The sequence below is a fragment of the Mytilus edulis genome, chromosome 4 (genome assembly GCF_963676685.1).
Source record: "Mytilus edulis chromosome 4, xbMytEdul2.2, whole genome shotgun sequence".
NCBI classification, from domain to species: domain Eukaryota; kingdom Metazoa; phylum Mollusca; class Bivalvia; order Mytilida; family Mytilidae; genus Mytilus; species Mytilus edulis.
In genome coordinates, this window is record NC_092347.1 from 48,905,889 (window position 1) to 48,920,560 (window position 14,672).

At 30.7% G+C, this 14,672-nt stretch overlaps 1 protein-coding gene across 2 annotated transcripts in view; it reads left to right on the plus strand.

The window, feature by feature from the left end:
* Positions 1-14,672, plus strand: part of LOC139519880 (ras GTPase-activating-like protein IQGAP1) — a 92,666-nt gene that overhangs the window by 7,879 nt on the left and 70,115 nt on the right. For both annotated transcript variants that reach the window (XR_011663735.1, XM_071312174.1), the window contains exons 3-8: positions 525-681; positions 2,910-2,987; positions 8,586-8,662; positions 9,471-9,538; positions 10,162-10,253; positions 10,566-10,587. Coding sequence is in view for 1 of the 2 variants with exons in the window: in XM_071312174.1 (XP_071168275.1) it covers positions 525-681; positions 2,910-2,987; positions 8,586-8,662; positions 9,471-9,538; positions 10,162-10,253; positions 10,566-10,587 (494 nt within the window). In the remaining variant the exon portion in view is untranslated. The remainder of the gene's footprint in view (positions 1-524; positions 682-2,909; positions 2,988-8,585; positions 8,663-9,470; positions 9,539-10,161; positions 10,254-10,565; positions 10,588-14,672) is intronic.

Genomic DNA, 14,672 nt, shown 5'->3' on the forward strand with positions numbered 1-14,672 from the left:
TTCTTGTTAGGGCTCTCACATGTACAATTTTTGCCAATTTTTTTTTAATACTTACTTATATCATAGTTTTATGTCTGTGTAATTTTGGTCTCTTGTGGACAGTTGTCTCATTGACAATCATACCACATCTTCTTTTTTATATTAGTTTAATTTTTAGCAAACATTGAATTGTTGGGAATTCTTTGATATGCTGAATCTCAAAATCTTTTTGATTTTGGGCCCCATAATTAATTTGGTCCTCATTGAGGTCTAAGGGGTCAAATTATTGAGAACTACAGATTGAACATTGGTGTTAGAGCCTAATTCTTTGAAGAGGGGAAACATTGCTCTTCAAGTGAAACAGATTGCTTCAATTGACTTGATGTTTGATTCCACTTGACCACGTTTTGGTTTCAGTAACTGGTAATGTTTGTAACAGTTTTTAATAAAATGAAAATAAAATTGACCTCTTGGAAAATAATTAATTATCACCTATATGAATTGGTTTGTAAATAAGTAATATATATTTATATATATAATTTTAGATGGATCCAAGCATGCATTAATGAAGAATTACCTCCTACAACAGAACTAGAAGAAGGTTTGAGAAATGGTGTTTATCTTGCCAAACTTGGTCATTTCTTGGCTCCCAAGTTTGTACCAGTCAAAAGGATTTATGACCGAGAACAAACTAGATTTCAGGTACATATTTGTTAGTTTTTTTTCTCTTTATGAAAATGTTGTGACTTATTAGTATCTCCTAGCTAATCTGCCATTATAGTGAATGGCACATGAATTACCACTTGTATATAGCTGTTGAGAAATCTTCCTTAATATGAAATAGAAGATATGGTATGATTGCCAATATGAAATTAACAGCTATAGGTCACTGTACGGCCTTCAACAATAATCAAAGCCCATATTGCATAGTCAGCTTTGAAAGGTCCCAGAATCACAAATGTAAAACAATTCAAACATGAAAACTAATGGCCTAATTAATGTTACAAAAAATGAATTAAAAACAAATGTGTAACTCATCTTCATATGACAACCACTGTATTACAGGCTCCTGACTTGAGACAGGCACATACATAATGTGGTGGGGTTAAACATGCATGTTAGCAGGATCCCAACCCTCCCATAACCTGTCACAGTGGTGTTACAGTACAACATAACTATAAGAATCAGTTGAAAAAAGCTTGCAACTCATCAGATGGATACAAAAGTCAAATACATAAATCAAAAACAGAGAAGACGTGACTAGATACATGTACATCCCAACAACAAAAAGACACTAAAAACAAAGCTGACAGTAATTTCAAAGCCAATTACAACTAATAAAAAACAATCAGACATCTTACGCTAAATTATCAATCTGTACACATCCAACATCCAATTGATTTAGGATTAAAAAGTAACAAACAGTCAGTGAAAAACATGACCTTTGTGCAATGTCAAGATACAGGGGTCAACAGATTTGAGATCCATGAAAGTGCATGTATGTATTGCAATAATATTACGTTTGCTTATAATTTACTGATAACAAAATCAATATTGATACCAATAAAAATAATATTCAAAGATCTTATAACAGTGTTGAATTGGTAACCTTTTAAAATAAGTTTATTTAAGAGAATAAGTTCACCAGTATTGTTTCTAAATTTTCGGGCAAAGTAAACAACATCTCCCTAAAAATGAGATTGTGCTATCCCGTTTCAAATAAGTTTTCTACAGGTACAACTAAACTTCAAAATCAAATCATTATATCCAAATAAGAATGAAGTAAAAGTTTTAAGTAATTTGTGGTAATGAAATCCCTGACTCAATAGTATGTTGGTTGTGAAATAAAAGGATTTTAAATTAGAGTGTTGCATCACTTTCAGTTTAAAATAAGCCACTAAAGAGATGTGGTATGATAACCAATGAGCCAACTACAAGCTATAAAGAAGAAGGCAAGGATGTGAGAAAAAACAGCCTTCAGGAATGAGCAAAAATTTTATAACCTACAACACATGTACTAGCTATAAAAGACAGGGATGAAAAAAATTGAAACTAAAAAAGACAACCAAAACTACTAAAACAGAACCATCTACAAACATCCAACTCTTGTGACTTGGTAAAGTCACACCATATTGTGGTACCAAGTAAACTTTCAAAACTTATGATTCAAAAAGAATCTGACAACACCAAGGCAAACAAAACCCCCAAAAAACAAAAAAAGGCGTAAAAGACAATCAAGTGTATAAAAACTTCACAACAATTTAAATTCTGATCAACATGAATTCTACCAAAACAATTAAGGTAATCACAGCTGCTGTTCATGTTGTTTAATTAGTGTCTCGTCAGGAAATAAAACAATCAAAAAAATCACTCTTAATATGTAATATGTAATATGTTTCTCAATGAGAGGTTTTAACACTTGAAACCTCAATTCAAAACTTGATACCTCAAAGAAGGCATTCATATATAGAAGTTACAAATACTTTCAACACATATTTACTCATTCAAAACCAGAGAAAATTAGATTAAAAACAGTTATGGCATGTATTATTTAGATCATAAGTTCCCTCTGGTCCTTAAATTCTTACATGAAGATTTCGAAAAGATGCATGCATGCAAAATATTTTCATAATTATTCTTATGTTTTGTATTGTCAAACTGGTGTTATATGTTCTATGTTATAGTTCATGGAGTACGGATTAGATGTTTTTGTACCTGCTGTTTTGCAATTTATGAGGACCAAAATGGACATAAGTTCTAATAGTTAACTATTTTAACATTTACCATATATGATGATATCCATACAGGCGTGTTCAGTATCAACAGAAATAATCCTCAGATAGGTTTTAAACCAATTAATTATAATTAAGAAGGGTTGACATGCTTAATAATCTGAACAGATTTTTTATTATACATTTTTTCTTTTATAGGCTCGAGGATTACATTTCAGGCACACAGATAACATCAACCATTTCTTTATTGCAATGGAAAAAGTTGGTCTTCCTAAGGTATGAAAATGACTCTTTTTCTATAGTTGCCAGGATGTGTATTTCATGTCTGTTTTCTGTATTTTAGTATCAGTTTCTATAGTAGCATAACTTCAATGCAATATTTGTCCCTTCACTGCACTTAGCTGAGTTATTTCCATTATCAAGTATAGTGAAATAGTAAAAAAAAATACTGTAGACCAACTTGTTTGTGAGCGATTTTACTTTCACGACTAAAGTGAGTAGAAAAATTACTCAAATATAAATCTTCTTGAATATGTAAAACTTAAATCTTTCATTATCAAATAAATCAATTAAATTAGAATTTGCAAAATTAAATAGCCAAAAAGTTCAAGTCTTCGATGCATAATTTTTTTTATTAGTTGTTAGTGGCTTTGAACTAGCTGTCAGCAACTGTGAGTACTCTCAGATCTGAACTTACGGTAGTGTTTTTTTCTTATGTTGTACTGTTACACCTTTGTCCCAGGTAAGGGGGAGGGTTGGGATCCTGCTAACATGTTAACCCAGCCCTATTTTGTATGTGTGTGCCTGTCCCAAGTCAAGAGCCTGTAATTCAGTGGTTGTGGTTTGTTGATGTGGTACAAAAATTAGACTGTTAGTTTTCTCATTTGAATTGTTTTACATTTGTCATTTCGGGGCCTTTAAAAGCTTTTAAAGCTGACTATGTGGTATGGGCTTTGCTCATTGTTGAAGGCTGTAATTTGACCTATAGTTGTTAATTTCTGTGTCATTTAGTCTCTTGATGAAAGTTGTCACATTGGCAATCATACTACAAATTAGTATGAACCAACTAACCCCCTATTTGCATTACTAACCCTCCTAAATTGGGTTAGTTTCATCATTTATTTTTCGTCGTTTCTAGAATCCAAAATAATTCCAGATTCAAATAATTCTTTTTTTACATGACGAGGGTTATTAAATATGTATTAGCTTAAAGACAGAAGTTTCCTTATATAGCTAATAGCACACTGTCATGTTATAAAACACTACACCTATGTTAATTATTCATGTTAGTATGGTAAACTCAATAAATATTCATTGACCAAAAATATAACTGCATTGAATATATTATAGATCAATTTTGTCCTTCACAACAATTTGATATGCATGATATAGGAAATTGAAATGGCTAAAGATGTTAATGACATATAATTTCCTTTTCTACATGATGTGATATAACTTGGGTTGATATACTCCTGATAATTTTCATTATCTCTTCTGTCCAGATTATAGGCAAATATTATTTCTGTTTTTTTTTCAAGATTCTCTATTTCACGGAAATCTAGAATTAACCTTGTCAACAATTATTAACTTTTCTGCTGTAGTTATTTGATAGGAACTACTTGTGAAAGGTTAATGATATTTTAAAATACAAGTTGCATTACTATCAGTTCGCCGATTATTTTGAGCCCCTGCCCCTAGGACATGGTTCTGTGACTGAATTGATTAGCAATTTTCAATGAGAAGTTTTCTGCTGAAGTTAGTTTCATAGGATCTACTTGTGAAAGGTCAATGATATTTGGTATGAAGTTGCATTACTAATAGTTCATATCAGTTTGAAGACTATTTGAGGCTCTGCCAACAAGATCATGGTCTAGCTACTTTGAATTAATAAGCAATGCTACTGTCCATCAGATTGTCTTTTTCTGAATTTAATGCTGACAGGCAAGACATTTCTCTGTGTCAACAGTTTATCCATATATATATAGATGGATAAAAGGTCAATGAGTTGAGTACTGTAAATAAGAATTTACCACGCTGTTAAGGGAAATGTCCAGTAAAGGAGTATATAACATTACAGAATTGTTAGTGAAGTTGTATAATTCTTGCATTAATCAGTTAACTTTACACACCATACATTTTATATTGACATAAAGAAAATTAGACCTACAGCTATATGTTAATGGTTCATGAGAGATAAGTAGTTGTGACAAATACCTGATGCATAAATTTACAACACATCTTAATTAATTTCAAACAGCTGATAAGATTTAGATATCATGCTGGTTTAATCTAAATTTCTTTTCATTATCTTATTTTTAATGAAACTAAATTCACAGACAACATGACTATAAACAAACAGAACATAGTATTGATTGATTGATTGTTGGTTGCTTAACGTCCAGTGGCAAATATTTCATGCATATTCAGGACGAGAACAAGTTCACAATAAATACTATAGGTAGGTCTTGTCATAATAGAGGCCATCTGGGATGATGGTCGGGGAAATTTGGACTGCCACTAGAAAATGAGGGTACATTGGATAGGGACAGAAATTTTGCCTTGCAACAGGTCACCTACGGACCCCTCAAAGAGTTGTTGCAAGGGTTCTTAACGTGCAAAGAGCGTGGCACTCTCCTTACACGAGGCATCGGATTTAACGTCCCCAATCTGACCGGACGTGACTGCGAACTTGATACATCCCGCACAGCCAAACGGACGTCCCACTTCGGCAAGCGTTTTACTGCCGGTCGGAAGAAGACCAAGTGACCATATTTCTATTCCCCAGTCACCCCAGAACATAGTATAGACAGCTCATAAGGGAACATGTTATTAATAAAAATTTCTAACCCAAAACTAGTAGGGTTTTCTTTTCAGGGACATAATTATTAAACCTTGTCCTTGTCTACCTAACATTTCAGATCCTTCCAATTGATGTATTGTTAGGTGCATTCTCGAAATTGGATTCATTTAGTTGTTGTCATTTGTTGCTGTAGAACATATTTGTTTTCCTTTCATTATTTTTACATGAATTAGGCTGTTAGTTTTCTTGGTTAAATTGTTTTACCTTTGTCATTTTGGAACCTTTTATAGCTGACTATGCTATCATGTGTATGGGCTATACTGGTTGTTGAAGGCCAGACAGTGACCTATGATTTTTAATTTCAGTGGCATTTGGTCTCTCTCAAAGAGTTGTCTTATTGGCAATCATGCCATATCTTCTTATTTTTTTTTATGAACAATTGCCCCTTGATCAGATTATGTAAACCAAAAATAATAAATTAATGATGAAATTTTACAGCTAAATGTAATTAAACTTCCTGCCTAATTTGGATTTTGACCCAGATTTTATAGTTCCCTCAACATCGAAATGTTTTAATACAAGCTTGGGGAATATGGTATCTTTTTTTGTGGTGAGATTGTAAAAGTGTGTATCACCCTTATCAAAACTAAAAGATTTGGTGAAGGAATTTTAAACAGAGGTTTCTGAATGCACCAAGATTTAAAATATTGCTATTAATTTTCTATACAGTAATTTTGAAGTTCTATCGTTCTTCTTCATTATAAACAAGCTATAAGTTATAATGTACATTATACTATTAAATGTAGATGTAGAATATATTATAAATTATCGCTCTTTATTGTATGGTGAATAATTATAAACCAAATCATATCAAATCAAATAATTTTTTTGGTTTAAATTCCTATACAGAAATGATACCAACCGACATTTACAAAATACAAATACAAAAAAAAACAAACAAACAAAAAAAAAAAAAAAAAAAACATCCCAAACATTTTTTTTCAATGATCATGATAAGAGATACATATATATATTTTATATTTACATTGCTTGGAGGTGTTATTCATACAATATTATAAATTCAAGCTATTACAATCAGCTTTAATACTATAAAAGCTCTTAACAACATTATGTTTGCTTTAAATGAATGTTCAAATCATACATATCGCTTATTCCAGCTACACTTACAGTACTAATGTCCGTATCATTACTTTTCAAAATGAAACTAAACTTATCTTGTTCACACATATTAACAAAAGATGGAACTATATCACTTAAATTACAAAAGGGTACATTTCTATTAAGTTCTAACGCTTTACATTGAATGAGGAAATTGAACTCAATTATATGAATAGTTCCCAAAAATCTGGTTGTATATGTATAACATGTTTATAGTCAAGTTTGACCTCTTTTATAAAGCTTAGATTGACAAATTACATTAAATAATTGACAGTTAATAACGGTTACTTGTCAAACATGTAACTTGGCTTCAAATAGGACTTTCCTTATTAAATATATCAATAATAGGATTATAATTAGGTTTACATGTATATTTTGTTATTGATAAAATCTGTATGTACAATTAGTGACTGAACAGATCATTGGACATTCTTGATAATAATAGAATTCATTTGAATGTCAATCAAATATTGGAATGATTGAAATGACAGATATTGTAGACAATTAAATAAAGTAACTGACTTACTTAGGGTGTAGTGAAATTATTTGAACTAAAATGGTTACTTTTTTTTTTTTATGTCATGTATGTGAGCTTTTCTTATCATCTTTTCATACATCTTTCTTCTGATATCCATGATAAGATTTAAAAAAAAAAAGTAATCTCCTCTTAAAACCAATCACCTTTTGTTTCCCTCTAATAATTCAAAATACCTACTATATCAACCAACGTTTTGAGTTTCTACATTTCTTGTTAAATATTTGACCTCAAGTTTATATTAATGAGATCCATGTTAATCCTGAATTGTATCTTTATAGCCTTTCCACAAGCTAATTTTCAACCAACGTGTAAAGTGTTGCAGTAGTGACACATGACATGCAGGAGACACCTACTGCTAAAAGACTTGAGCATGTTTTATTAAAATGTAATACATCTGCTCTAACTTGTTATGGAAATTCACGCACAAAGAAATTGAGGCTCAAAACATATTTCTCATTCAGACAATTTTCATTCTTGTAAATATGTTTGCTTGTTTTGGTAGATAGCAACATTATTAGCCCTATTGTATGTCAGAGTAGAGTTACTTTTACTTGTTCTAAATGTGAGTGGCTGAATTGTTTGTGTGACCTAAATGGCCATCACAGTTAACTAGTTCTAAAATAGCTGTCACAGTTTACTACGGTAGATCTAAGTTGTGTTTTGCTTAAATTTTTCTTCTTAATCAATGTTTAATAAATAAATCTATGTTGTAACTTGTATTTGCAAAATTTAAAGCTCAATTTAAACTGACTATATTTCTTGTATATGACTTTATCAGAAAATACTTAAAAATTAAAGAGTTTAATGAAATGATGCCTAGGCCACACTTAAAAATATTATGATTTGCCCAAATCCTACCCAGAGGTTGAACCAGTGGGTAGGTAAGCAGGCATTTTCTTTTTCTTTTTTAGGCAAAGAAAAATTGATGTTCTTTTAGTTTCATGCCTATCTGATCACAAACAAAATATCACATCAGCAGGACAATAGAGGTTTTGAGAAGGCAGCTTTTTTCTGCGTAACTAGGGTTAGGGCAAACAAACACTCTTTTTTTATGGCCCTACCCCCTTTTCTTCAGATGTCAATAATAGATCATAAGGTGATAAAAACTGCAATTATTATCATGAAACAATGACTATTGCACAATGCTTAATAAAAAGTTATTTAGACTGAGGAGAGAGGACACAACACCTATATTAATATTATTACTGTTTTACTTACTTATATAGATATAAATGAAGCTTAATAGGTTATAATTTTTGTATTGTGTATATGATTTGTGTTGTATTGTTTCTATGCCTTCAACCACACAGGTTTAAATGTGCATTTCATTAATAGATAATTATTATTCTTTTTATAGATATTTTACCCAGAAACAACAGATATTTATGACAGGAAGAACATGCCAAGAAGTATCTACTGTATACATGCGCTCAGGTAATCTTTTCCTTCCTCACCTTACCAAACTTGCACAGACGTGTGTGTAATGTCATTTCGTGATGTTTTATGTTGGTTCATCCTTCTGTGACCATCACTCATTAATATTTCATCATTTACTGAAGAAAATGGTGGTTAAAATATGGTTTAAAGCTGTTATGCCCCACTGCTTCTTATACCCCCGCCTAGCGAAGGAGACATTAAGTTTTACCCTTGTCTGTACGTCCATATGTCTGTGAACCCCAAAATTGAGGTACAGAGGAAATCTCACCACAAAGAAAACAGTGTTTGGGGAGAAAACTCTTACAATAAAAAGTCTTCGACTAAACAGGGGCAGTCTCAAAAGAGCCATAACTGTTCAATATCTAACGCAAAAAATCTTAAGTGACATCTTGTGAAACCACAAATCAGGGCATGTAACAAATTTGGCAGAAGAAGAATAAAAATAAACAGAACAAATACAATAGGTCTTTTCACAGAATAGTGGATGGAAAGACCTTATTAAAATTAGCATCAAAGCAATAAAAAAATATTGAAGCCAAGTTAATGGATTTTCATGTAAACTATTGCCCGGTAATCATGGTAATAAAAACTCTGCAAGGGGATAATCTGTTATGATTCCTTCAGGAGTTATACATTTCGGCACATACATTTTCTTCCACTGTAAGCCAGATAAACGTGTCGTCCCACTTGGAAATGTAAATTATTGTAAAAATTACTTTCTGCTGGATAAGTCTTATATTGATATAAAGTTATCTTTGATGATGAATTGCATTGCATGCTATAGTCATTCTTTTTACTTTTTCAGTTTGTTCTGCTTCAAATTAGGAATTGCTCCACAGATACAAGATCTTTATGGAAAAGTACAGTTTACAGGTGAGGTCTGGAAAACATTTGGTTTACAGTATTTTTTTAATATCTTTAGAATAAAGCTCTTTGGAATTTTTCATTGAAGCCTTATCTTGATTTACCAGCTATTTAGTTAAATACATATTTTCAAACCCTTTCAAATCAATCTGATAATAAGTAATATCAAGATACCCTAGGCCTACATCTACTATTCTTTGTATAGACATTTGAAAGGAGCAATAATACTTGTGCAGCTGAGATTTATGGTATATTTTTTAAAATTTTCAAAAGTTTCTTGATAGTATTTATTGCTATAAATGAATTTTGATGAATTTCAAGTGTTATTAGATGTTGGAAACAATAATGGAGAACGGGTTAGCAACAAATGTGATTAACAAATTATAATTTAAATATGATATAATTTCTTAGAGGGTCAATTTGATTTCGTGGGGATTGTTTATTAATTATAAAACTTTTTAGAGTTAATACTTATATGGCCTATTTTTGCTTGATGAGCAATTCATAGATTTTTATAGAAATTATGACAATAAAAGAAGTAAACCAGGACTAGAATAGTGTTTAGCATTAGCACCAGAGTCCCCAAAAATCAGACTGATTCAGTTTATAATTTTACATTTTAAAATTTTCAGAAGAGGAAATAAGTGCCATGAGATCAGAGTTGGAAAAATATGGAATTCAAATGCCAGCTTTTAGCAAAATTGGTGGAATACTTGCAAATGAGGTAAAATTATTTTCTATTTAAAAAATAAAATAAATTTCAATGAGGTACTTGTCTTTGTTGGCTAACAATATATATGCTTTATCGTAAAAGTATATAAATGTTACATTGGCACTTCATATATATATGTATGCCTCATTAAAAAGATGATTATGATGGATGACTGACTCTCAGTGCCAAACTATGTGTATAAATTACATGCAGTGACATAGGTCCAGACCTGGTATTGGTCTTGTCATTGGCAGTAAAACTATTTTGTCACAATTTTAACATTAGTATAAACATCACAAACATTTCTGAATATTTTTTTTTCAGATGTCAGTTGACGATGCTGCATGTAAGTTTATCTTTTTTTACCTATTTGGATGGTTGTTTTGCAGTTAACTCTTTTTATTTAATTCAATTCAATTCAATTCAATATTTTATTGGAACTAGCACAATAGAGGCGTGATCCAAATACAGACAATTAAAATATTAAAACAACACATAAATGAAACAAAGATGCATGTAACAACAAGTCATAAGACAATTCTATGGATACCATAACATTCTAATAATAAAATTGAGAATGGAAATGGGGAATGTGTCAAAGAGACAACAACCCAACCATAGAACAGACAACAGCAGAAGGTCACAATATATCTGCATGTTTCATTGAAATGTAACATTCAATGTAACAATAAGTATATTCTATGAATACCATTACACTCTAAACTCATGTTGATACCATAAACTTATACATCAGTATTATTCTAAATTTTCATAATTTTACTTAAAACACACAATCACCTACATAAGATATATGTGTATACAGAACAGAACAGAACAGAACAGAACATATTTTATTTCCAATTAAGGGCCCACAAGGGGCATACAGAGCATACATGAATAAGGCAAAAGAATATTGATTTGCATAGATACATAGATACAAACAATTTTTTACATACAGTTACAATACAATTACTAACTCATATTCACTTTAATAAATTTACCAACAGCATTAAGGACCTGATTGTCTTCACAGTTTAATAAATAAATAAATTTATGCTGATTATCAAGTATAGAAAAATTCGGAATTCTTTGGCAAACAAAGTCAAAGAGAGCATCTCTATCCGATTTAAAATTTTCACAGTTAGTTAAAAAATGGATTTCATCTTCAACACAGCCAGAGGAGCATTTTTTGCAAATTCTTTCATTTCGTGGAATATTTGAAAAACGACCAACTTCAATTTGAAGCTTATGAGCAGAAATACGTAATTTGCATATAGATCTTCTAAAATCAAAGTTCTTAATTAAATGTAGATAGATATAGGAAGATGTGGTGTGAGTGCCAATGAGACAACTCTCCATACAAATAACAATTTAAAAGTATATGTATATGCATGAACTACTATAAAAGATTATTATCTGACAAAACAGTATGGTGGTCTTTGAAATCAAGAGCATCTTCAATATACATACAAAAAGATTTGTGTTCTTTTTCAGACATAGAAAGTAATGAACTTTTATTCCTTTAAAAGTTTTTAGGAAAAGATTTTAATAGTCATAGCTATAGCAATGAGGATTATCCTACAATCATCGTACAAATATTGTACAAAAACATGAACACAAATAAATTTTTGCTTATTTGTATTTTTCCAAGTGATAAAATCTTCTGTTACTCGGCTTCCATGTTGAGCAAACAATAAATAATGGATAAACACTTTGATTTTCAACTGAAGGTACCATTGAAGGATACTTTTATCGTTTTCGATCTTTGTGGACCTGTAGCATTCCTTAATATAATGTAAATTAGTTAGTATAATAACATTATTGAGGTTACATTAATGGAATATATAACCAAAATATATATTGACGTCAATGAGTGGTTGTCTCAACTTGACACCTTTCTACATTAGTTCTCAGTGTAAATAATTATCCATTGTGAGCTATTTTTAAAATGTTCCCAAAAATATATAAAAATTTCATAGTCATTAGTGCCCAGATTTCAATGAAACTTGATGTCTATGTGCACTGTAGAACATAAATTATAGGTATATTGATCCAATATCCACCCGTTTATAGTATGGATCACATTTCATTATAGGTATATTGATCCAATATCCACCCGTTTATAGTATGGATCACATTTCCGACCTTACATTGATTACGTGCTACGTGTACAATGTTTCGAGTTCTTTCGGAATTATATTCCAGGTAACTCTCTTCAGAGGTCGTCCGTTTTATTTTTATTTTCTGAATGTTTGTTTGTTTATTATTTTGTACATTTTATTTATTATTGTACCTTTTATTTATTATTGTTCGTTTTATCAGCGTATGGATAACTGGTTTTGGTTATTAGATTTAGTTTAAGATACGTTTCAATATGCATTTTTCATTGTCAACGCACCTTCCTTTGGTTTTAGTGTAACTGTCTAATTAATTTCTATTGGGAGACATTGATTTATTGCAAGTGTTTCTTAACGATTTCCCCAATGTTCCTGTTTCTTTTGAATGCTATTGTAGGTTTTTTATCAAAGAGATTTTTGAACTGTGGGTTGTCTTGAATTAAATGCCAATGTTTTCTTATAATGGTTTGTAAATTTTCCGCATTAGCGTGGTATTGTGTTATGAAAGATATATTATAGTTATCTGTGTTTTTGTTTATGCTTGTTTCTTTGTTTGTTAATTTGTTTAATCTTTCTGTATGGGAAATATTTCTTAATATTTTATTTACAACAGCGATTTTGTAACCTCTTTGTATTAATTTTTCTGTGAATAAGTTTATTCTTTCATTAAAATTGTCAGGATCAGAGGTATTTCTAAGAATTCGTATTCCTTCACCTTTAATAAAGGATTTAAAACAACTTTTAGCGTGGTTAGAATTTTGGTGTAGATATTGGAATTTTTCAGTTGGTTTTGTGAAACACTTAATATCTAAGATATTTTCTTTTTGAAATCTCTGTCCTTTATACGTTTCTAAGTCTAGAAATTTCAAACTTTGTCTGTCAATTTCATAAGTAAATTGCAGTAGGTTGTGGTTTGTGTTTGCTATTTCGAAAAGAAGTTTAACTTCTTCCGTAGTACCTTGAAATAAAATATATCCATCATCTTTCATACGTTTATGAAATAATATTTTGTTTTTGTGTGGAAAGATGTTTAGAATTTTATTTATATGTTGGTATATAGCTATATCTGAGATTTGAGGACTTGCTACATGGCCTTGGCTAGCTCCTATAATTTGCCTATAACATTTTTTGTTGAAGGTAAATTCGTTATTAAGGAGAATTAAGTTTGTTATTTGTAGTAAATAGTCAAAACTGGGTTTTATTATGTTATATTCTAGGTTTTCATATATCCCCGTAACACTGTTTAGAGCGGCAATAATTTCGCTAAATCTTAAATTTGTGTAAAGGGATGTGATATCATAAGTCACCAGTAAAGTATCAGTTTCTATCTTTGATTTTTCGAGTAGACGTATAAAGCTACCTGTATCAGATATGTATGTAGTTTGTGTTTTAACTATTGGTAATAGGAAGAAATCCAAATACCGCCCGATTCTTTCTAAAGGACCGTTGCATTGTGAAATGATTGGCCTTGCTGGTACTTGTATTTTAATTTCAGTTTGTTTTTTATAAATATCTTTCAGTATTTCGTTATCCAGTTTATGGATTTTAGGCAGAAAGTAGGCAAAGGGTGTTGTTATATATTGGTTTTCGTATTTGATGTATTTGATGTATTTAAATGTTATTTCGTCTAAGTAATTGTCTTTGTTCATGTTGTACACAATTTCATTAATTTTATTCATGGTATTTTTTATGTTGATTTCTGGTATTTCAATATAGTGTATTCCGTCGTTTAATTGACGTTCACCCTCATTGGCGTAGTCTTTTTTATTTTGAACTACTGTTATGTTGTTTTTATCCGCTTTGTGGATAGTTATTGTTTCAATGTGTCGTAAAGTACGTAGACATTGCGTTTCTTCTTTCGTCATGTTTTTGGTTTTATTTGGTTTATAATTTGAAAGTTCCATTTTTGTGTGGAATATGTACTGTTCTATAGGATTGTCGCCTATAATAGGAACACTAAATTTAGACTTTTCTTTAAATGGATGATTTGTTTTCGGAATAGTTTTGTATTCATGAAAGAAATGCTTTAATCTTAGTTTCCTTTCAAACTTTTTGAAATCTTTCATGATATTTGTCCTAGAGATTTTGTCCGTAGGTATGAAGTTTAAGCCTTTTCCCAACGTCATAATTTCTGTATTTGTTAATTTTCTATTTGAGAGGTTTAAAACAAATTGTTTGGCAGTTTTTAGGTTGCTATTTTGTTTGGCAATATTTAATTGCTGTTTTTTGTTAATGAATTTATAAGCATTTTTTGCTTTTTTGCTTTTTCGGCTGAATCGTCTGTGTTTAGACATGTTTCACAGTTAGACTGTGT